At 38.1% G+C, this 24008-nt stretch overlaps 1 protein-coding gene across 5 annotated transcripts in view; it reads left to right on the top strand.

Annotated features, from left to right (window-relative positions):
• The window catches only part of PCNX1 (pecanex 1), a 188358-nt gene that overhangs the window by 133687 nt on the left and 30663 nt on the right, over nt 1-24008 (top strand). For all 5 annotated transcript variants that reach the window (XM_055538492.1, XM_055538494.1, XM_055538493.1 and 2 more), the window contains 6 exons: nt 2381-2489; nt 3536-3665; nt 6844-6902; nt 9082-9297; nt 13668-13921; nt 15580-15810. In XM_055538492.1, coding sequence (XP_055394467.1) covers nt 2381-2489; nt 3536-3665; nt 6844-6902; nt 9082-9297; nt 13668-13921; nt 15580-15810 — 999 coding nt within the window. The remainder of the gene's footprint in view (nt 1-2380; nt 2490-3535; nt 3666-6843; nt 6903-9081; nt 9298-13667; nt 13922-15579; nt 15811-24008) is intronic.

Raw genomic sequence — 24008 nt, forward strand, 5'->3', positions numbered from 1 at the left:
GTATGCCATTTAGTGAGGATTATGCTTGCATTTCATTTGCTTCATTGTCTTTTAAGTAATATCTTTCTTTGGTCAACCAGTTATTTAGGATTAGAATCCCTAAACAATACCAGTCAACTGTGACCCATAGAAGATACATTTCTTGCTATAGGTAGGAAGGTAAAATTAAATATATGGGAGAATTAAAGGAACTCTAATAAGTATATATTTTTGAATACATGGGATCTTCCAAAAGAGGGTATGATTTTGGAGTTTAGAAATAGACATGGTAACAATTGAACTGAGCTGTGGGCATCTGGGTAGATAGAGGAAATAACCTGATGCTGAGTGAAAATGGTAGAGACTGAGAGCAACGAACCCATGTGGGAACGATCAGACACTAGTTTATTTGCAGAATACTCTGAAGTTTACAGAATGCTTCTAAGATTTGTTTTCCACCCATCAGATAGGTGCTTTTAGTCCTACAGATGAGATGGTAAAACCTGCATCTTCTGCCTCCAAGAATCTTTTTGCTAAACCATACTGCCTTTCTGAATGACTTCAGTTGTGCAGATTATTTGAAATTAAATAGAGTTTAGATTTTGTTTTAACACTGACCACATACAAAGGACTTTGACATATATTATCCCATTTGATAGGTAACAGAGAGCTGAAGCGTATGAGCAGCTACAAAACACAATGAAAGCCCAGTTTTAGAAAAGTTAGCCTGGTCAGCCACATTTGGGATGAATTGGGGAAGAGAGAACTTAAAGGTATGGAGAACAGCTTAAGAGATTGTGACAGTAATTTAGATTTGATAGAGATCTGGCCTAGCATGGGGACAATGCAAATGAAAACCATTAATTGAGCAAGGTTTCAGTAGTAGTCAGTTTCTAGATACTGTACTATAGATCATGCTAAATAGCTTCTAAAATATTGCAATATCATATTTGCTCAATTACTAATTAATTTACATTTGTATCACTTATTTCCTCTTTTAGTGAGCATGTTTAACCAAAGGAGGAAGCCAGAAAGTTAGTTTGAATTAAAAAAGCATGTGATTCCTCACAAACTTAATATTTAGATTGGAAATTGTATTGAATCTTATACTGGTTTGAAAAAAGTGAAAGTTGCAGTAAAGTATAAACTAAACAATCCCTGAAATAGTCACTACACTTAACTCTCATTAGTTTGCATTTTCTTAATACTTTCATTTGTGAGGCAGATTATTTTTGAGAGCAGAGCACGTTCCAGAATTATTCTAGATGCTTAGGCTATGTTGGTTAACAAAACAGAGAAAGGGTAAGGAGTTTGCCTTTTATATGGCTACTTCATAGAACTTAACAGTCATATTAAGTAGTATTGAATATTTATTTTAAGATACCATTGTAAGATATACCATCAATTTAATAATATTTCAAGAAAACAATTACTCTGAATATGAAAATGGTTTCACCAGCCACTTTCCATGTCCTTCAGTCAAATTTGAGTACAGTCTGTATTTAGAGATGGAGGAGTGTTCTGAGTCACTGTTTTTAAGCAGTTGTAATGGCTTCTGATAAGTCTTCCCGTCATCCTGATCGCATTAGTGCAGAGGATTGTCAGCACAATTTTGAGTCATGGCAGAGAATGCAGGGATTCATCTGCATTTTCTGATTGGTTGAGGTTGTGATTTCTTTTTTAACTTAGAAATTAAACAAGTTCATTTGTAAATCAGGTAAATAATTTAAATTTGAGGTGTTTGGTGCCTGCATCATGGCATTGAGTTAGTCAGAACCTCTTGCTTTTGAGATTCTGTGATCTGTTCTAAGAATGGGCTCTTGCGTTGCCTAGCATGCAGAGGCAACCTTAGGCAAAGGCAATAATTGTGTTTCAGTGTTGAAGACATATTCAACAGCAAAACAGATCCTAATTTAAATAAGATGGAAATGTACATTATGTTTCCATTGGCAGTAACAGTTCTGATTATGAACAGATGCCTAATACACACTAATAAAATTCTTAGGCAAATAGGCAGTGACAACTGTATTACAGCTTATCCCCTTCCTGGCTGTGACATTGCCTTTACATGCTCAGTTCCCAAAGAGCCAAAATGTGAGGGAAATGTACTAGAATAAAAATACTATTTATTGCGTAAGTTTTACAGACATCTATATTTCCTACCTTTTTTTTTTGTTGTTTGTAGTTGTAATATAACCAGTAGAGAGCATAGAATAAAAAAAATAATAATCCATAAGTCAGTTAACTGTCTTTACTTAAAAACGTGTGGTGTTTTGGCAGGGTCATTTCTTTTATTTCAGTGCTATTTCCTTGTTAGAAAGAAAATCATTTTAGAAGTTTTTCATTTTCTATTTTAAAAGTCTGATAAAAAGCTTTTTACTGTTTTTTTTTCCTCCTACAGCTTTGGGAACTCCTTTATAAGTTGCAGTTTGTGTATACTTATATTGCCCCATGGCAAATTACATGGGGTTCTGCTTTCCATGCTTTCGCTCAGCCTTTTGCAGTGCCCCGTATCCTTCTAATAAAAATTTTATAAGAAAGGGCAGTCATATCCTTGATGAGAATGTTGGTTTGTAGGCATAACTTTTCCCAGGCATAGAATATAGGGTGCATGCATGCGTGCTAAGTCACTTCAGTCATGTCTGACTCCCTGTGACTCTATGGACGGTAGCCCACCATGCTCCTCCGTCCAAGGGATTCTCTAGGCAAGAACACTGGAGTGGGTTGCCATGCCCTCCTCCAGGGGATCTTTCCTACCCAGGGATCAAATCCATGTCTCTTACATCTCCTGCATTAACAGGCAGGTTCTTTACCACTAGAGCCACCTGGGAAGCCCAGAGCATAGGTTACTGTATGATAAATTATCAGAAACTCATAATCCTTTGAACCCACACCTGTACCGATTTTGATTGTTTACTTTGTATTAACGTCTGTGGTCCACAGATCATCTGAGCATGAGGACAGTATTAAAGTTTAATAATTAAGTGATGCTGATTAAAAATTTTATGTTTAATATATGTGAGTATTAAAATCTACGAATTTTCAATACATATAATATATGTTTAAAGATGCGTATAAATGAATGAGGGTTCAAAACATTTTCCATAATGATATGATTATAATTAAACTTTTATGTTCAAAATTTTCTGTTCTCATCTTAAATATACATTCTAAGTAAGCATAAAAGTTAATGACCATGTAGATGTTGATATGTACACTTTCTGTATCTTTAAATTTTAGTTTTTATCATCTAGAAGTTTAAAACCGAGCATGGTTTGGGTATATCTACCAGAGTGGTACATGGAATTTTACCAAACAAACGTTAGCAAATATTTATTTGGCTCCCTTCACAACATCATGCCGGGCTGTACATTCCTGGCTATGTCTTTTTACTTGTAGCCCTCATACTGCCCAGGGACACTTTCTTCTGTATTCCTCTGATGAACCTCACCTTTCTAACTGCTGTAACTGTGGTGTGTTTATGAGAGAGGCGCATGTGTGCGTGTGTGTGTGATAACCAGATAAATGTTAAGGTCCTTAACCAGTTTCCCCATAGATTCAGCCATGTTGTTTGTTCAGGCCGCCGTGTCAGCCTTCTTTTCTACTCCACTGAACCCCTTCTTGGGAAGTGCAATATTCATCACGTCATATGTTCGACCTGTGAAATTCTGGGAGAGAGACTATAAGTGAGTAAAGACAAATCTTTGAAAGCCAATTTTTATCTTTTTTTTTTCCCTAGGAAAAGCTATTGACAACATTATTGTAAATTATTCTTGGTTAATCAGTTTTTGTATTGAAATACTTGAAATTTTATGAATACTCTTAAAGTTCCAAAATTGTATAAAATTGGAAGAATCGGTCAATTTTCTCTACCTGGTTTTCTCCTAAGATTTTAGAACATAGTTCTAGTTACATATACTCATTTTCTGTTTGCTTTTAATGTTATTTCTTAGAATTGTTTCACATTAATCTTACTCTGAAACTTTATGCTACACAATGTTACTTCATTATAGCAGTCATAATTAGTTATCTCCTAGTTTTCTAAGAAAGGTGTTTTTAGAACTTAACGTTTTCTAGATTATTTGTAGTTTTTCATGAGGACAGACTTTTAAATGACCATCTTTGTACATAAAGTGTTTTCCACATTGAAGCTTAGTTCCTTAGATGAGATGTTTAATATGATGCCTAGAAACTATCTTCGTATATAATCTTTCCAAATTTTTTTCTTTTTTAATATATGAAAATATCTAAAGGAGAAATACTGAATCATGGATCTTAAACTTTATAAAGACTTATGATATATATTAATGTATTGATTCAGAAAGAGTTTGTACAGATTTATAACTTAGCTGGCCAGCTCCATGACTGCATTTCTCTCCACACGGTCACACGTTGCCACATATAATAGGTGAAAATGGTAATCTTGACTTTTGAACAATGAACTAGCTTATGGATGTGAAACTTCTTCTCTGGTCTTTTACCTAAAACCACACATAGTGTTTCCCTTTTTGGTGAATTTCAGTGTTTATTTATGTCTTTGTTTTCTTTTGGTCCAATTTTAGTTCAGAATAACTTCCGTGGCAGCAGTTATTAAACTTTTTTAATCTCAGAACCCCTTCACATAAAATCTTAAAATTATTGAAGTCTCCAAAGAGTTCTTATTGCAGATGTTTTATCTACTACACCCCTCAGTGGTGGCTCAGTGGTAAAGAAGCTGCCTGCCAGTGCAGGAGATGAGATGTGGATTCGATCCCTGGGTCAGGAAGATCCCCTGGAGGAGGACATGGCAGTCCACTCCACTATTCTTGCCTGGAGAATGCCATGGACAGAGCAGCCTGGCAGGCTACACACTGTCCATGGAGTCGCAAAGAGTCAGACATGACTGAAGCAACGTAGCACACACATACACGCACAAATATTGTACAACGTGCTGCGTGTGCTGTGCTTAGTCACTCAGTCATGTCCGACTCTTTGTGACCCTTTAGACTGTAGCCAGCCAGTCTCCTCCATCCATGCGATTTTTCAAGCAAGAATACTGCAGTGGATTGCCATTTCCTTCTCCTGAGGATCTTCTTGACCCAGGGACTGAACCCATGTCTTATGTGTTTCCTGCATTGCAGGCTAAGTCTTTACCCACTGAGCCATCAGGGAAGCCCAGTACAAATCAAAACTCAGAATTTTAAATGTTTATTAATATAAAGATAACAATAAACTCATTACATGTTAATATAAATGACATTTTTCTAATGAAGAATAACTATTTCCCATTCCACACTAAAAAAATCAGAAAATGTCATTGTTTTCTTAGTTTTGTAAATCTCTTTAATGTCTGGCTTAATAAAAGACAGCTGGATTCTCTTACCTGCTTCTGCATTCAATCTGTTGTTGCAATATGTTGTTCTGGCTCAAGTATATAGAGTAAATCTGGCCCCATACAGACATATAGTTTGAAAAGAAAGTATTTTAATATCCTTTTTAGATAATTGTGGGTATTCTTCTTTGATCCTTTGACAAATGGTAGTTTCCTAATGATTAGTGGAAATGTGGAATCTAAAACCATATCAGTGAATTTTGGGAACTGTATTACATCAAAAGTCACTGATATGTCTTATAGTGTGGATGGATCTTTTACCCATGCGTATGCTTATAACATCTTTATTTATCATTTGGAAAATACTAGTTCAGTAAGTAATGTATTTATTCCAGATTTTGACCTATTTCATTATACAATATTATATATATATATATATCACCACCAATCTCAAAAGTACTGAAGTATTGGGAAGCTATCAAGCACATAGTGGTAAATGAAAGTTTTCTAAAATTCTAATATTTACTTGAAATCTTAAATTTTTATTATTGGCAACAGGTATAATTATCAGTTATTTTCCTTGAAATGTCAGACTCACTTTCTTCACTTGAGAAATGTCTGTCAGATACTCAAGTCTGAATAGTTGTAGTTTATTCAAGTGAAAATGGTGATCCATGGGGAAAAAAGCTAGTGCAGTCTGCAAGTCACTAGCTGCTCAAGTGCTTTCTGTTCAGATAGTCATCCTACTTCAGAATGCAGCAGAAATGCTTTATGTGTACGTGTGTGTATTGTATCACACACGATATGAAAAAGACCTGTACTGAGGGACTGCAATTTAATAAAATTAATATTTTTGTTGCTTCATTAAGGACATTTTTAAGGGAAACTGAATTTTTATTTGTTTTTTCTTGTGCATAGGTAGCAGTGAAAAATAGTACAGTTTGGTGCCACTGCCTTGATTCATGTTAAAGCATCAGCAGTCTTATCCACCATTGTTTTTGCACCCTCAGGGCAGTTGTCAACACAGTGGGGAAAAAAACAAAGCAAATACCAGTTCAGTACTATTATGAAAATGGTTTTGATTTGGAAAACTCCCTGAAAAGATCTTGAGTCTCATGCTCCAGGTTCTGGGGACCACATTTTGGAAACCACTATTTTAATGAACATTGTCCCATGGACATTAATATTTCCTTTACAAGGAATGTTTCATGCACTGAGTATTTTTAGGAACTGTACAGTATACATTTTTTCAACCTAATCAAAATTTTTACATTAAACTCATTACTGTATTTCTATACACTGTTCAGTTAAAAATCAGCTAAGAAAAAATATGTGTTTATGTATGATAGAGGTAGAAGAGTAAAAAATAAATCCTTACCCTAAAATTGTTCTATTGGAGAACTTTATCAATATGTTACTAAACAGATTTTTCTCAGACATTTTCATAAAGTAATATTTATTGCATCTGTATTGTATAGTTTTCTCACTTTTAATTATTAGGCTTCTTTAATATAAAAAAGCATACTAAAGATGTTTTGTTTTGCCCTTTTCAGCACAAAACGAGTGGATCATTCAAATACCAGATTAGCTTCCCAGCTTGATAGAAATCCAGGTAATAGCCCTATTTTTGAGTAAAGAAGCAAGTCTAAGGAATTTGTTATATTTGTACTTCACTGCCAACTTGCTGGGAATCCTCTGTGGCATCCAGAGGTCATTTTTTTTATTAACTAAATATCCTTTGCATTCTTTTACTTCAGCAAAGTACATGTGAACTAGAGTATCTAAAATTTATATACTCATCTTTTATAAAATGCATTTTAAGAATGCTGATAAGCATAAAAACTGCCATTTAAAGGTTGTTCTTACATAGGTTAAAAAAGTAGAGCACGGTGAAAGTAAAACTGCTGAGGGGTATTGAAGAGTATGTAGTCTGAACTTTACTTATTAATATGTTTGCTTCTCTGCCTCCCCAGATGTTTAGATAAGTGTTAATGTAATTTCATTTAGCTTATTGTATACAGAGAGGTCCTCTATAGGAGCCAAATAGCCACTCAAGGTAAGACTTCATTGGGTGAGATCTTGCTGGTCTCATTACATAACTGAGTGACTGAACAGACAGATCATTACCATTATCTAAACTTTGGGCCTATGGGCCTACCTATTACCTATATTCTGGCACAGAAAGAGTGAGTCTCATTGTCCCAGCCATAAAAGATTAATGTATCAACTGGAATATCAGTGTATTAATCTACTAAAAGAAATATGGCTCCCCATAGACTGGAATATTTGTTTTCATTGACTCACAGATTACTCAAGTACTCTGCTTGAGAAACTAAATTATAGTAATCAGATTGATTCATAATTATAAAATTGGATTAAGGAGGACTACTTATTTGATATTAATGACTGTTTATCATGTTCTGGTGGATGAAACAGCTGTCTCAACTCCAATATGTCCTTGGAAGGGGCTTGGAATGTTGCCTTCCTGCGTATCACAAAGACCCACGTCCTGAAGTAATATGCACACTTACATAATGAGCAGACAGAGCATCAGATATAACTGTTTTATTGAAGCTTGAGCCTAGGCTTTCCTTTTTATTTTGTTATTTAGTTAAGCTGAGTTTAAAATAAGCATTTAGCTTAGTATATATTGCCATTCTTTAGTTCTATACTTTGGGCACCCATTTACAGATTATTGCTTTGGATGCACTACTTTTGAAGACAGGCATCTCATTTATTGGGTGATGTTTTATCATAATTTTTTTTCTTAAAGGATGACTAATGAATTTTTCTGGTTCCTTGTTGCTGTTACTATATATATGGTTTATTTCTGTTAAACTAATATTAGACATCTCAATATACAGTTGTTTTTTGTTTTGTTTTTAAGTGACCAACTTTTTGTTTTGGACTGTCTTGTTTGTCCAGATCTCATATCACTGATGGGAGGCCATCTATGGGGTCGCACAGAGTCAGACACAACTGAAGCGACTTAGCAGCCTCAGCAGCATATTACTTAACTCCCTTCTTTTACCATTGTTGGGCTTCCCTGATAGCTCAGTTGGCTAAGAATTTGCCTGCATTGCAGGAGGCCTGGGTTCGATCCCTGGATTGGGAAGATCCCCTGGAGAAGGGATAGGCTACCCACTCCAGTATTCTTGGGCTTCCCTTGTGGCTCAGCTGATAAAGAATCCGCCTGCCATGCGGGAGACCTGGGTTCGATCCCTGGGTTTGGAAGATCCCCTGGAGAAGGGAAAGGCTACCCACTCTAGTACTCTGGCCTAGAGAATTCCATGGACTGTATAGTCCATGGGTTGCAGAGTTGGACACGACTGAGAAACTTTCATTTTATCAAAATAGTTTGATAAAAGTTAGTTTATCAAAATGAAACTAACTTTTTATCTTGTGGTTTTAAATCGCTTTTATCTTTTTCATTTCTCTTACACGGTTTTAATTATAAAGTTAATTGAGCAGTGATAAAAAAGATCATGGTCTGCTAAAGAGGTGGAAATGACCTTAGATCTTATCTAAGATCTTATCTAATCCAATTCTTGCATTTTATGAATGGGAACCAGAGATTTAGAGAGGTTATGTGACTTCTAACTCTGAGAAATTTTCCCATTGTCCTTTGTTTCATTTTTATGTAGAAAGTCTATGGATATCTAAATATTGTCCTCCTTGTTAAATATAGATATAACCCTAACTGGAAATTAGTTTTAATACTTTTAATAATCTTATTTGTAGATATAAAGGGGACTTAAAATAATTTAACATTTTTTAATCCCTTCTTATAGGATCAGATGACAACAATCTGAATTCCATCTTTTATGAGCATTTAACCCGATCCCTACAACACAGTCTATGTGGTGACTTGCTCCTAGGACGGTGGGGAAACTATAGTACTGGGGACTGTTTCATTCTCGCCTCTGACTACCTCAATGCGTTAGTCCATCTTATAGAGATTGGAAATGGGCTGGTGACTTTCCAGCTGCGGGGACTTGAATTCAGAGGTAAGTTATTAACCTTTAATTTCTATAATGTACTCCTGTGACATCTAAGTTTTATGTGTTTACATCTCCAATAGAAAGTTATAAGATCTTTAGCCTTTGGAATTGTGGAAGGAGAAAACCTATTAAAGAGTAATTACTAGTTTTTTTCCAAATTTCACATTCAGAGAACAATTTTTTGCAATATGCTCGGTATGTAAAGGTAGTATCTTAGTGTATAATACACTTGTTTTCCTGGTGATGGTGAATTTCTGTTCTGTGCTTGCCCTCTTGTTTGTCTCTCTGTGATTAGCGCATATGTTCATTAGAGGCAGAGATTAGCTGAGTTACTTTCATGTGGTTGCCATGCCATTGTCTGCAACAGTTTTTTTTAATTGAGATGAAATTCACATAACATCAATTTTAAAGTGAACAAATCAGTGGCATTTAAGTGCATTCATGATATTGCACAACCACCACCTCTGTCTAGTTCCAAAGCATTTTCATCATCCCCAAATAAAACCTCACATCCATTAAGCAGTTATTCCCTCTTCCCCCGCCAGCCCTCAACAAATTTGTATACTGACAAATGAAGCTATTTTTACACAGAAAATTGTGCATTCAGAAACATATGAGCTTGATGTTATCAACTGCTATAAAGTGAATGTCTTGTAAGCAGAAATGAAAACTTATTTCATAGGAATTGAAGGAGTCCTATTAGTGCACATGTATCCAACCTAGGGAACATTTGGACTGGAAAGTTCTTAGAGAAAGCATTCAAGCAGTGTTTTGATCTATTCTAAGAAGTACCATAGGTATTTTTAACTTGAAACAGGAAATAAAGCATTTGTCAAAGCATTTGTCTAAATAGAGGATCAAATCAGACCTGTACCCTATAGCTTTATTTTTGCCATAGTATTGAATCAGAAAGTTTGCACCTTTTTTATGTAATATCTTTGTTAATGAAGCAAGTGCTTTTCTAAAGTTACTGCATTCATCAGAAATTAAGATTTTACTTGTGTAACTCTCAGGGTAGTAAATGTTAATATTTGCTATTTATTTGTAATCCATCCTCTCTCTCTCTTTCAAAATGTCCTATTGTCTTATGATTTGTTCCTGACTCTCCATCAGAAGCTCAGAACCTTAATTCCATCTCTTCTAGGATCTTAACCCACTGCTGTTCAAATTGAATGCAGTTGATCTCATCCAAAAGTTGGCACCCCCTCACCACTGCAGATACCACTGCTGTAACTTCACTTTCTTTTTAAATTGCTGGCACCTGAAGATTTCACCTTTGCTTTTTTAACTTTTTCTTTAACAAATATTTTGTGGGGAGGCTATTTTATCCAGCATTTCTGTGTGTGTGAATTGGAAAGGAGTCCTTCTTACTGCTCATTCCATCAGATTGGTCAGAAATGCTCCAAATCAAAAATCGATCCAAAATTTCACTCTCCCAACCTTACTCTCCGGTACCAAATAGATTCAAATAAAATTTTGGATAAATCTTTTCCATCCAAACTCTCATTAAAAACAACTCAAATCATTTTGGGAATGCAGTACTCGTTAACTTTCTGAAAGTGAAAATGTTAGTCATTCAGTCATGTCCAACTCTTTGCAACCCCCTGAAATGTAGCCTGCCAGGCTCCTCTTTCCATCGAATTCTCCAGGCCAAAGTACTGAAGTGAGTAGCCATTCCCTTCTCCAGGGGATCTTCCTGACCCAGGGATCAAACCCAGATCTCCCACATGACAGGCAGATTCTTTACCATCTGAGCCACCAGGGAAGCCCCATGTTATTTTCTGAACTCATGTTGAGTTTCAGTAGCAAGAGGCCCCTGTAATTCTTTATTCAGCTATAGTGATTCTTTTTCTTATGGCAAATTCAGTTACGTCCTTTCCGTGGTTAAAATTTTCAGTGGTTTTTTATTGTGTTTAAAGTAGAAATCAAACTCTTTAACATGTCCTACAGCAGCTGCAAGATCTGTCCTCTTCCAGTTTCTCCAGCTTACTTTATTAGCACCCTTCTCATCCACTCTAGCCACACTGGCCTTCCTTCAGTGTCCTAGCTATGCTGAATTCTTTACTAAGACCTTCTTATCACTCTCCTTTTCCCCAGAAACTACCAGCCATCTCCTCTCCTCCCACTAATCTTCCACCTCTAGTTTCTTAATTATCTTTAATAATTAGAATAACTATTAGAATTCTAATTTTATATTTGTTTGTGTTTATTTGTTTTTAGTTTATTTCTTCTGTAGCCCAGGGGTTGGCAGGCTTTTTCTGGAAAGAGCCAAGATAGTTAATAGTGTAGGCTTTTGTACCCATGCATATTCTCTTTTGTATGTTCTTTGATTTTTCTGTTAAAAAACCTTTTAAAAATACCAAAACCACTGTTAGCTTGAATTTGGCCCAGGGGTGTATTTTGTAAACCTTTGCTGTAGATTATAAACTCCTCAAGGACAGGAATCCTATCTGCTTTGTTTATCATTGTATATCCAGCACCTCTCATAGCACACCTGACCTGCCTCTTGAGAAACCTGTATGCAGGTCAGGAAGCAACAGTTGGAACTGGACATGGAACAACAGACTGGTTCCAAATAGGAAAAGTAGTATGTCAAGGCTGTATATTGTCACCCTGCTTATTTAACTTATATGTAGAGTACATCATGAGAAATGCTGGACTGGAGAAAACACAAGCTGGAATCAAGATTGCTGGGAGAAATATCAATAACCTCATATATGCAGATGATACCACCCTTGTGGCAGAAAGTGAAGAAGAACTAAAGAGCCTCTTGATGAAAGTGAAAGAGGACAGTGAAAAAGTTGGCTTAAAGCTCAACATTCAGAAAACGAAGATCATGGCATCTGGTCCCATCCCTTCATGGCAAATAGATGGGGAAACAGTGGAAACAGTGACTGACTTTATTTATTGCACCTCCAAAATCACTGCAGATGGTGATTGCAGCCATGAAATTAAAAGATGCTTACTCCTTGGAAGGAAAGTTATGACCAACCTAGACAGCATATTCAAAAGCAGAGACATTACTTTACCAACAAAGGTCTGTCTAGTCAAGGCTATGGTTTTTCCAGTAGTCATGAATGGATGTGAGAGTTGGACTATAAAGGAAGCTGAGCGCCGAAGAATTGATGCTTTTGAACTTTGGTGTTGGAGAAGGCTCTTGAGTGTCCCTTGGACTGCAAGGAGATCCAACCAGTCCATCCTAAGGGAGATCAGTCCTGGGTGTTCATTGGAAGGACTGATGTTGAAGCTGAAACTCCAATACTTTGGCCACCTGATGCGGAGAGCTGACTCATTTGAAAAGACCCTGGTTCTCAGAAAGATTGAGGGCAGGAGGAGAAGGGGACAACAGAGGATTAGATGGTTGGATGGCAGCACCGACACGATGGACATGGGTTTGGATGGACTCCGGGAGTTGGTGATGGACAGGGAGGCCTGGCGTGCTGCGATTCATGGGGTCACAAAGAGTCGGACACAACTGAGCGACTGAACTGAACTGGAGTGCTAAATGATATAGGTCATTAGCTTGGCCAAGCTTACCTCTTCAGTCTTATCATTCATCATACACCACTACCACCATCACCAAGTGGGGCTAAATTTCATGACATGTTTTTTTCTCAGAGTAGTTTTTCAAATATACATGTTGTATATGTTCTGTTTAAAATAAAAAAGGTATTATAACGTCCCACTTATTTTTGTTATATGTAACTTTAATATATCCTGGAGAAGGAAATGGCAACCCACTCCAGTAGGTTTTCTTGCCTGGAAAATCCCATGGACAGAGGAACCTGGTAGGCTACAGTTCATGGGGTCCCAAAGAGTCGGACACAACTTAGTGACTTCACTCACTTCTCAGCTTTAATATATAGCTTTAAAATTAGCTATTATCACTCTGTAGTCCTTGTATAATGTAAAGAATTTACAGATTAAATGAAAGCAAGACCACAGAACAAAATAAAAATTAACATTAATGTGATGGATGATATTTTGTTGGCATAGATGGCTGTGGCTCTAATTCTTTATTTAACCCGACTTTCTGTTTTTATTTCACAAATTCTTAGACCCAAATGTGCTGGTGCACATTCTGATTCTGCAGAAGATGGGGTCACAAAGAGTCGGACACAACTGAGCGACTGAACTGAACTGGAGTGCTAAATGATATAGGTCATTAGCTTGGCCAAGCTTCTATGCTTCTCTTCAGGAGTGTCCGGCAGTTTGTTAATGGACAGTCTAAAGCAGATCCAACACATATTCTCAATTGCTATAAACTAAATGTGTTTTTATTTCAAAGTTTCTCATATCTTTGAAGCATTCTTTTTTCCACTTCATGTTTTACCCATTTGCTATAAGAACTTTTTCTCTTTCTCTGTTTCTCTAAGGTACTTACTGTCAACAACGGGAAGTGGAGGCCATTACTGAAGGTGTTGAGGAAGATGAAGGATTTTGCTGTTGTGAACCTGGCCATATTCCTCATGTGCTTTCATTTAACGCTGCATTTAGCCAGCGCTGGCTAGCTTGGGAAGTGATAGTCACCAAGTATATTCTGGAGGGTTATAGCATCACTGACAATAGTGCTGCTTCTATGCTTCAAGTCTTTGATCTTCGGAAAGTACTCACCACTTACTATGTCAAGGTAAGGGTATGTGCCTCTTTAGAGCTTCTGGTGTCAGAGTCTCTTCTTTAAAAAAAAAAAAAAAAAATATATATATATATATATATATATATATATATAGTTGTTTTAAATTGTGTTTTGCTTTTTCATAGCAATAGAAATTTTCTAGTATCCAATACAGTTAGTAAATTATACCTATGAAGATCTTGCCGTTTCTTTCTTCAGTGGAACATACTACATTTGTTCATTAATATCATTAATAAAAACTATTATCTGTAGCACATCTCTTGTAGGCACTGTATTAAAGAATACACGCACACATGCATGCATGTATACATACGCCTGTGTATCTCTTAGCTAATTCTCTAAAGGAATATTACATTCCTGTTCTACAAATAAACAAGTTATGGATCAAAAGTTAACTTGGTCACAGTCCTCTAACTAGCAAGTGAAATCATGGATTTAGAACCTAGGTTTGACTGACTCCTTAGCCCTTGCTGTTAACCACTGCTTTCAGAAATCTGAATGAAAGTATTGTATCATTTGGGAGGTCCCCCAAAATACCATCACATTTGACACCAACTGGAATTTCAGGGTCTCTGAGACCACAGTCGGGTTCATTAATTTGCTAGAAGAACCCTCAGAACTCAGCAAAGCCATCATCCTCGTGGTTAGAGTGTATTACAGTGGAAGGATACAGAGTACAGTCTGCCCAGGAAAGAAGCACGTAGGGCAGAGTCTAGAGACCCTAAGGCGTGAACTTGAAATTGTCCTTTCCCAGTGGACTTGTGCAGACAATGTTTATTCCTCCCAGAAACAACTGAGGCAATATCTTCAGAGTGTTGCCAGCCAAGGGTGCTCACTTGAGCCTCAGTGTGCAGAGTTTTTATTGACACACAATCATTTAGACTTGCTCGACCATCCACATCACCAGCCTTAATCTCCAGATCCTCTAGAGTTCATGGTTCTAAGCCTCCAGGTAAATAAAGATTCTCTTATGAGACAGGACATTGCAGGGGATTAGAGTTGAACTCCCAGAACCCAAGTGCAAAGGCCAAACCTCCCTTTGAGCAAGGTTAGTTTTTACTGCACAGGTATTCTGTTTTTTTGCTAAAAAGTTCACAGATATACAACATGGTTATCGCTAGAGGTTTATAGGCAAAGCCAGCCTTTTCAAGAGGAAAACATTTGCTAAATCTTCATGATTCATGTGTTACTACTTATGTGTACCAACTTATTTGCATTGATTGGTTGGATTGAAGTCTGAATCTTCTGTTTAATTAATATATGGTTAAACCCAACCTCAGGAAGCTAAAAGAGATTGAATTTACAACATTTTTTATTAATGACGTGTGTGTGTGTGGCCTTTCCTATCTCTAAATATGTGTTTCTATTGCTTTATTTATTATATTTTTATAAGTTGACATAGGATCACAAGATAGCTTAATAGTTCTGTGAGAAATTTCTCAAAATAAATGCACCACAGTAAAGGTTTTTCACCTCTCTTAAAAGATCGTAAATTCAGTAGATTGGAATTGTTTTTAGACTATTTTAAAGTTAGTAAACTAATGTTACTTTGATTCATATTATCAGTATAAACAATTTAATGAGATATTGGTGTTAATTCAGATTGTGATTTAGCCTGAGGTTTTTTTTTTTTTAATCTTTTTTCTCATTAGGGTATCATTTATTATGTTACAACCTCTTCTAAACTAGAGGAATGGCTAGCTAATGAGACAATGCAGGAAGGACTGCGTCTGTGTGCAGATCGAAATTATGTTGATGTGGATCCAACATTTAATCCAAACATTGATGAAGACTATGACCATCGACTGGCAGGCATATCCAGGGAGAGTTTCTGTGTGATTTACCTCAGCTGGATAGAGTACTGCTCTTCCCGAAGAGCAAAGGTGGGTGATTTACCTCAGCTGGATAGAGTGCAGCTGTTCCCGAAGAGCAAAGGTAGGTGATTTACCTCACATGGATAGAGTACTGCTCTTCCCGAAGAGCAAAGGTGGGTGATTTACCTCAGCTGGATAGAGTGCAGCTGTTCCCGAAGAGCAAAGGTGGGTGATTTACTTCAGCTGGATAGAGTACAGCTTTTCCCAAAGAGCAAAGGTGGGTGATTTACCTCAGCTGGATGGAGTGCTGCTCTTCCCGAAGAGCAAAGGTGGGTGATTTACCTCAGCTGGATAGAGTGCAGCTGTTCCCGAAGAGCAAAGGTGGGTGATTTACCTCAGCTGGATAGAGTACAGCTTTTCCCAAAGAGCAAAGGTGGGTGATTTACCTCAGCTGGATAGAGTACAGCTTTTCCCAAAGAGCAAAGGTGGGTGATTTACCTCAGCTGGGTAGAGTATAGCTCTTCCCAAAGAGCAAAGGTAGGGGTTTCTTTGTTTCGTTTATAACTCTTTGAGTCTGTTTTTCCAGAGAGGAGAAAATACCTCTATTTGTTATTATGTCAGTTTTTCTAGATTTTCTTCTTTCAGACTACCTGCATAAGAGGACGTGTGTGGTTCATAATGGTTGGGCCACACCAGCTCTATGAGAGCAGATGAGAAAGAGCAGCCTCCCTCGTTCTCTTACCTGCAGTGCCACAGCCTCGCTGTCTAAATAGCACCGCCCCCGCCTCTGCATGCACATGCATAGAGGTTGTAGATCACATGCAGAACCTTCTTAAAGACTGCATTTTGGAGCACCTCCAGCCCCCAGTCCTCAAACACACGTACCAAACTTACGGATAATTGAATATCTTTGTCCCAAATCCAAAGTCTAGACCAGTGTTAATAGAATCTTCCGCAATGATGGGAACATTCTGTGTTGTTCCAGTATCATAACTACTAACCCCCCACATATGGTGGATTATGAGACACTTGAAATGTAGTCAGCATGACTAAGGAAATGAATTTTTAAGTTTTATTTAATTTTAATTGATTTAAATTTAATAACTCATATAGGATAATGACTACCGTACTGGACAGTATTCATCTAGATTATTGACTTTAAAATGTTAACATGGATAAAAGTGATGTAAGAATGAGTAAAAACACAGGTTCCTGGGCCTTGCCTGTGAGATTCTAATTCTGTAAGTCTAGGCTGGGAACCCAAAATCTGTATCATGCTGGGTGATTGTACTTCAGGTGGTTCCTAATCCACACTTCAGAACAACTTGTCTTATCCTAAAGGAAAGGTGAGTTGTAGACTTCTCCAACTACTGGTTTCCTGCTAGGTCTCATGGCTCGTGTGGCAGTGTTGCTCCTTCTGATTAGAGCCCATGTACCATAACCACAGTACCAAGGCCTGTGATTCCAAAAGCTAACTCCTCTATCACTATTGCTTCCCAAGCAAAAGTCTTGTGTAGTTGAACCATTGTATGCTATGTACAGGATTATTCTGTATCATGGAGCATAGGGAGCCGGTTTGACAACCACTGCCTTTATTGTGGTCTGGGGTGTACACGCTGATGGACTTTTAAGTCTAATACCTTCTTTTACAGCTAGCCCATTAGAATAAGGCACTCCATCATATCAGCCCATTTCTCTTTACTTCATCAATAAGAAAGGGAGCATCCTATAATTCCCCTCCAAACAGTGACCTTTGAGCTTTTATATTGGATGCATAGTAGATACTGAGCAGAGTAGCATATTTTTAAATAGAATAAAATAACCTCATAAGAGCTCAGAAAAAGGGTCAGTGGACAATGTCTGGAAATAAAGGACCTCAAAGCTTACCGTCTCTTCTTTGAAACACATAACATGCAGTTTGTGTGGTTTTTTGTTTTTTTTTTTTCCCCATAAATGAAATAATACTTAAAATGCTTTGCATGCCACTCTCAAATCCTTGGACTTATTTCTTGGGGCAACAGGAGACAGGGAGTGATCGTATTATTCAAATAGCCTTTCTCTGGCTTAGACTATATTGGTTACTTTTGTTTTGTTTAACTGTGGTCGTCTGGGCTAGGAGCTCATTGTCTTCCCACTCAGAAACAGGCTCCATTCTTTCTAAATTTAAGGAGTACATAATCTCTTAGAGATTATTGCTGAGGTCATGGATATATAATAGCTCAAGGAAGTCATTCTTTTAATTCCTAATAAGTCATATTCAAAAGGTTTACCTCCAAACTTGGGTATCTCCAGTCTCTTCTGAGAGCTTTCTATCCCTAGGTCATTATGGCTTATAGTCTACTATTGTAGTCCCCTTTAGAAGAAAATTGTCAGGAAAGATAATTCCTTCATGCTCCCGTTTTTTTGAGTTGAACAATGTTATCCCTACCTCCTTAGAACCATGCATTCTGTTTTCTGAGTTATGTCTGGAAGAGCCTCTTCCCAGGGAAGTTAGTTAAAACAGAAAGGTTTGCTGACTCTAGATTGTTGTACCCTCACTTGAATGTTAATAAAGTTGCCTTCAGACATTTTCCCCCCATCAGATCAGATCAGTCGCTCAGTCGTGTCCGATTCTCTGCGACCCCATGAATCGCAGCACGCCAGGCCTCCCTGTCCATCACCAACTCCCGGAGTTCACTCAGACTCACGTCCATCGAGTCAGTGATGCCATCCAGCCATCTCATCCTCTGTCGTCCCCTTCTCCTCCTGCCCCCAATCCCTCCCAGCATCAGACTCTTTTCCAATGAGTCAACTCTTCGCATGAGGTGGCCAAAGTACTGGAGTTTCAGCTTTAGCATCATTCCTTCCAAAGAAATCCCAGGGCTGATCTCCTTCAGAATGGACTGGTTGGATCTCCTTGCAGTCCAAGGGACTCTCAAGAGTCTTCTCCAACACCACAGTTCAAAAGCATCAGTTCTTCGGCGCTCAGATAGTTTTCTGAGTTGCATGTTGTACAAAAATAAAAACTCATTCTTTCCACCTTCTCTCATTATATGTATTCTTAGAGGAAATAATCTTTCATATAATAGCTGTACCGGTCTTCTAAAGAGCTTGAAATAATGTTTTTTGTAAGTGTGGCCCTGGATTAACTCATTAAAACCACCTGGAACACTAGACTGCAAGGATTCTTCTCAGCTTGACTTTGCTTCCTGCTTCTTAAATGACCGTAGTTTTCTTTCATCTTTCTTAGTGTTAGCAACCAGTCTGAGAATTTCTAATTCCGTTGAGGATATAAGACACATGCCTTCTCCAACTATAACAAAATAGAGCTACTATGGTCAAACCAATTTTTTTTTCCTTTGAGTACATTAGCAATGCGGCTACACTTCTTCTGGCTTGCATTGTTTCTGATGAGATGTCTGTAGTCATTCTTATCTTTGCTGTTCTGTACAAATAATAAAGGCACACCTCAGAGATATGGCAGACAACCACGATAAAGCAAATATCACAGTAAAGCAAGTCACACGAATTGTTTGGTTTCCCAAACAGTTGTAAATATTATGTTTACATTTTACTAAGTGCCCTTTTAGGCTGTTTGCATCAGATGACCAGTATCTTGGACATGTGATGCAAATGGCTGACTCATTGGAAAAAATCCCTGATGCTGGGAAACATTGAGAGCAGAAGAAGAAGAGGGTGGTCAAAGGATGAGATGGCTGGATGGAATCACCAATGCAGTGGCTGTGAACTCGGGCAAACTTCAGGAGATGGTGAGGGACAGGGAGGCCTGGCGTGCTTCAATCCACGGGGTCACAAAGAGCTGGACACAACTGGGCAACTAAACAACATATCAAGTGTGTGATTACATTATGTAAAAAATGTGATGATGTACATTACTTAATTTAAAAATACTTTATTGCTTAAAAAATGCTAGTCATCATCTGAGCCTTCAGCGAGTCATAATCTTTTTGCCTGTGGACGGTTTGAAATATTTTGAAAATTACCAAAATGTGACCCAGGGACATAAAGTGAGCAAGTGCTATTAGAAAAAATGGTGCCAATAGACTTGCTTGAAACAAGGTTGCCACAAGCCTTCAGATTAAAAAAACAAAGTATCTGCAAAGCACAGTAAAGCAAAGTGCAATAAAATACCATATACCGGTATGTGTCACATAAAAATGTGGTCCCACCCCTCCCCCCCACTGGCTCATTTTTAAGATTTTTCTCTTCATCACTAGTTTAAGCAGTTTATGCTGTTTTCTTCATGTTTCTTGTTCTTGGAATTCATTGAGCTGCTTGAATCCCTAGGTGTGTATCATTTTCATCAGATTTGGGAATATTTCACTTATTGTTTTCTCAAAATGTTTTTCTATTTTCCTCCTTCCCTTTGTGGGGGAACACCAATTAAATGTAATATAAATTACATTTATATTAGGATGCCTAAAGTTGTTTTATGACTACTGATGCTCTGTGAGGTTTTTTTTTTCAGTCTTAGTCTCTGTGTTTAATTTTGTGTAATTTCTGTTGATATATTTTTAGATCATTTATTTATTTTTTCTCTTATGCATTAATCTCATCCAGTGTATTTTTTTCTATTCTCAGACAGTCCATTTTTTTCTTTTTTAATCTCTTGAGGTTTAATTTGTGTCTTTTATATAGACCTTCCATGTCTCTACTTAGCACCCTATCATTCCCCTGTCTTTTTGAATGTATGGAATACAGTTATAATAACTCTTTCAATATCCTTGTTGACTGATTCTAACATCTGTATCATTTCTGGGTCAATTTTGATTGAGTGATTGATTATTTTTCTAATTGTGGGTTCTATCTTCCTCCTACTTTTGCATGCCTGACAATTTTTGATTGAGTGCTAGACTTTGTGAATTTTGCCTTGATGAGGCTGGATATTTTTGTATTCCTATAAATATTTTTTTCTTCAAGTTGTTTTTTTTTAATGTCAGTTCAGTCGCTCAGTCGTGTCCGATTCTCTGCGACCCCATGAATCGTGGCACACCAGGCCTCCCTGTACATCACCAACTCCCGGAGTTCACCCAGACTCACGTCCATCGAGTCAGTGATGCCATCCAGCCATCTCATCCTCTGTCGTCCCCTTCTCCTCCTGCCCCCAATCCCTCCCAGCATCAGACTCTTTTCCAATGAGTCAACTCTTCGCATGAGGTGGCCAAAGTACTGGAGTTTCAGCTTTAGCATCATTCCTTCCAAAGAAATCCCAGGGCTGATCTCCTTCAGAATGGACTGGTTGGATCTCCTTGCAGTCCAAGGGACTCTCAAGAGTCTTCTCCAACACCACAGTTCAAAAGCATCAATTCTTCCCCGCTCAGCCTTCTTCACAGTCCAACTCTCACATCCATGCATGACCACAGGAAAAACCATACCCTTGACAACACGGACCTTTGTTGGCAAAGTAATGTCTCTGCTTTTGAATATGCCATCTAGGTTGATCATAACTTTCCTTCCAAGGAGTAAGCGTCTTTTAATTTCATGGCTGCAGTCACCATCTGCAGTGATTTTGGAGCCCCAAAAAATAAAGTCTGACACTGTTTCCACTGTTTCCCCTTCTATTTCCCATGAAGTGATGGGACCAGATGCCATGATCTTCATTTTCTGAATGCTGAACTTTAAGCCAACTTTTTCACTCTCCACTTTCACTTTCATCAAGAGGCTTTTGAGTTCCTCTTCACTTTCTGCCATAAGGGTGGCGTCATCTGCATATCTGAGGTGATTGATATTTCTCCGGGCAATCTTGATTTCAGTTTGTGTTTCTTCCAGTCCAGCGTTTCTCATGATGTACTCTGCATAGAAGTTAAATAAGCAGGGTGACAATATACAGCCTTGACATACTCCTTTTCCTATTTGGAACCAGTCTGTTGTTCCATGTCCAGTTCTAACTGTTGCTTCCCGACCTGCGTACAAATTTCTCAAGAGACAGATCAGGTGGTCTGGTATTCCCATCTCTTTCAGCATTTTCCACAGTTTATTGTGATCCACACAGTCAAAGGCTTTGGCATAGTCAATAAAGCAGAAATAGATGTTTTTCTGGAACTCTCTTGCTTTTTCCATGATCCAGCCGATGTTGGATATTTGATCTCTGGTTCCTCTGCCTTTTCTAAAACCAGCTTGAACATCAGGAAGTTCATGGTTCACGTATTCCTGAAACCTGGCTTAGAGAATTTTGAGCATTACTTTACTAGCGTTGTGGGATGAGTGCAATTGTGCAGTAGTTGAGCATTCTTTGGCATTGCCTTTCTTTGGGATTGGAATGAAAACTGACCTTTTCCAGTCCTGTGGCCACTGCTGAGTTTTCCAAATTTGCTGGCGTATTGAGTGCAGCACTTTCACAGCATCACCTTTCAGGATTTGGAATAGCTCCACTGGAATTCCATCACCTCCACTAGCTTTGTTCGTAGTGATGCTTTCTAAGGCCCACTTGACTTCACATTCCAGGATGTCTGGCTCTAGGTCAGTGATCACACCATTGTGATTATCTGGGTCATGAAGATCTTTTTTGTACAGTTCTTCTGTGTATTCTTGCCACCTCTTGTTAATATCTTCTGCTTCTGATAGGTCCATACCATTTCTGTCCTTTATCGAGCCCATCTTTGCATGAAATGTTCCCTTGGTATCCCTAATTCCCTTGAAGAGATCTCTAGTCTTTCCCATTCTGTTGTTTTCCTCTATTTCTTTGCATTGATCGCTGAGGAAGGCTTTCTTATCTCTTCTTGCTATTCTTTGGAACTCTGCATTCAGATGCTTATATCTTTCCTTTTCTGCTTTGCTTTTCGCTTCTCTTCTTTTCACAGCTATTTGTAAGGCCTCCCCAGACAGTCATTTTGCTTTTTTGCATTTCTTTTCCTTGGGGATGGTCTTGATCCCTGTCTCCTGTACAGTGTCACGAACTTCATTCCATAGTTCATCAGGCAGTCTATCTATCAGATCTAGGCCCTTAAATCTATTTCTCACTTCCACTGTATAATCATAAGAGATTTGATTTAGGTCATACCTGAATGGTCTAGTAGTTTTCCCTACTTTCTTCAATTTCAGTCTGAATTTGGCTGATCTAAACCAGTCAGCTCCCAGTCTTGTTTTTGCTGACTGTATAGAGCTTCTCCATCTTTGGCTGCAAAGAATATAATCAGTCTGATTTTGGTGTTGACCATCTAGTGATGTCCATATGTAGAGTCTTCTCTTGTGTTGTTGGAAGAGGGTGTTTGTTATGACCAGTGCATTTCCTTGGCAAAACTCTATTAGTCTTTGCCCTGCTTCATTCCATATTCCAAGGCCAAATTTGCATGTTACTCCAGGTGCTTCTTGACTTCCTACTTTTGCATTCCAGTCCCCTAAAATGAAAAGGACATCTTTTTTGGGTGTTAGTTCTAAAAGGTCTTGTAGGTCTTCATAGAATCATTCAACTTCAGCTTCTTCAGTGTTACTGGTTGGGGCATAGACTTGGATTACTGTGATATTGAATGGTTTGCCTTGGAAACGAACAGAGATCATTCAGTCGTTTTTGAGATTGCATCCAAGTACTGCATTTCGGACTCTTTTGTTGACCATGATGGCTACTCCATTTCTTCTGAGGGATTCCTGCCCGCAGTAGTAGATATAATGGTCATCTGAGTTAAATTCACCCATTCCAGTCCATTTCAGTTTGCTGATTCCTAGAATGTCGACATTCACTCTTGCCATCTCTTGTTTGGCCACTTCCAATTTGCCTTGATTCATGGACCTGACATTCCAGGTTCCTATGCAATATTGCTCTTTACAGCATGGGACCTTGCTTCTATCACCAGTCACATCCACAGCTGGGTATTCTTTTTGCTTTGGCTCCATCCCTTCATTCTTTCTGGAGTTATTTCTCCACTGATCTCCAGTAGCATATTGGGCACCTACTGACGTGGGGAGTTCCTCTTTCAGTATCCTATCATTTTGCCTTTTCATACTGTTCATGGGGTTCTCAAGGCAAGAATACTGAAGTGGTTTGCCATTCCCTTCTCCAGTGGACCACATTCTGTCAGATCTCTCCACCATGACCCGCCCATCTTGGGTTGCCCCACGGGCATGGCTTAGTTTCATTGAGTTAGACAAGGCTGTGGTCCTAGTGTGATTAGATTGACTAGTTTTCTGTGAGTATGGTTTCAGTGTGTCTGCCTTCTGATGCCCTCTTGCAACACCTACCGTCTTACTTGGGTTTCTCTTACCTTGGGTGTGGGGTATCTGTTCACGGCTGCTCCTGCAAAGTGTAGCCGCTGCTCCTTACCTTGAATGAG

The sequence above is a fragment of the Bubalus kerabau genome, chromosome 10, assembly GCF_029407905.1.
Source record: "Bubalus kerabau isolate K-KA32 ecotype Philippines breed swamp buffalo chromosome 10, PCC_UOA_SB_1v2, whole genome shotgun sequence".
In the NCBI taxonomy this organism is placed as follows: domain Eukaryota; kingdom Metazoa; phylum Chordata; class Mammalia; order Artiodactyla; family Bovidae; genus Bubalus; species Bubalus kerabau.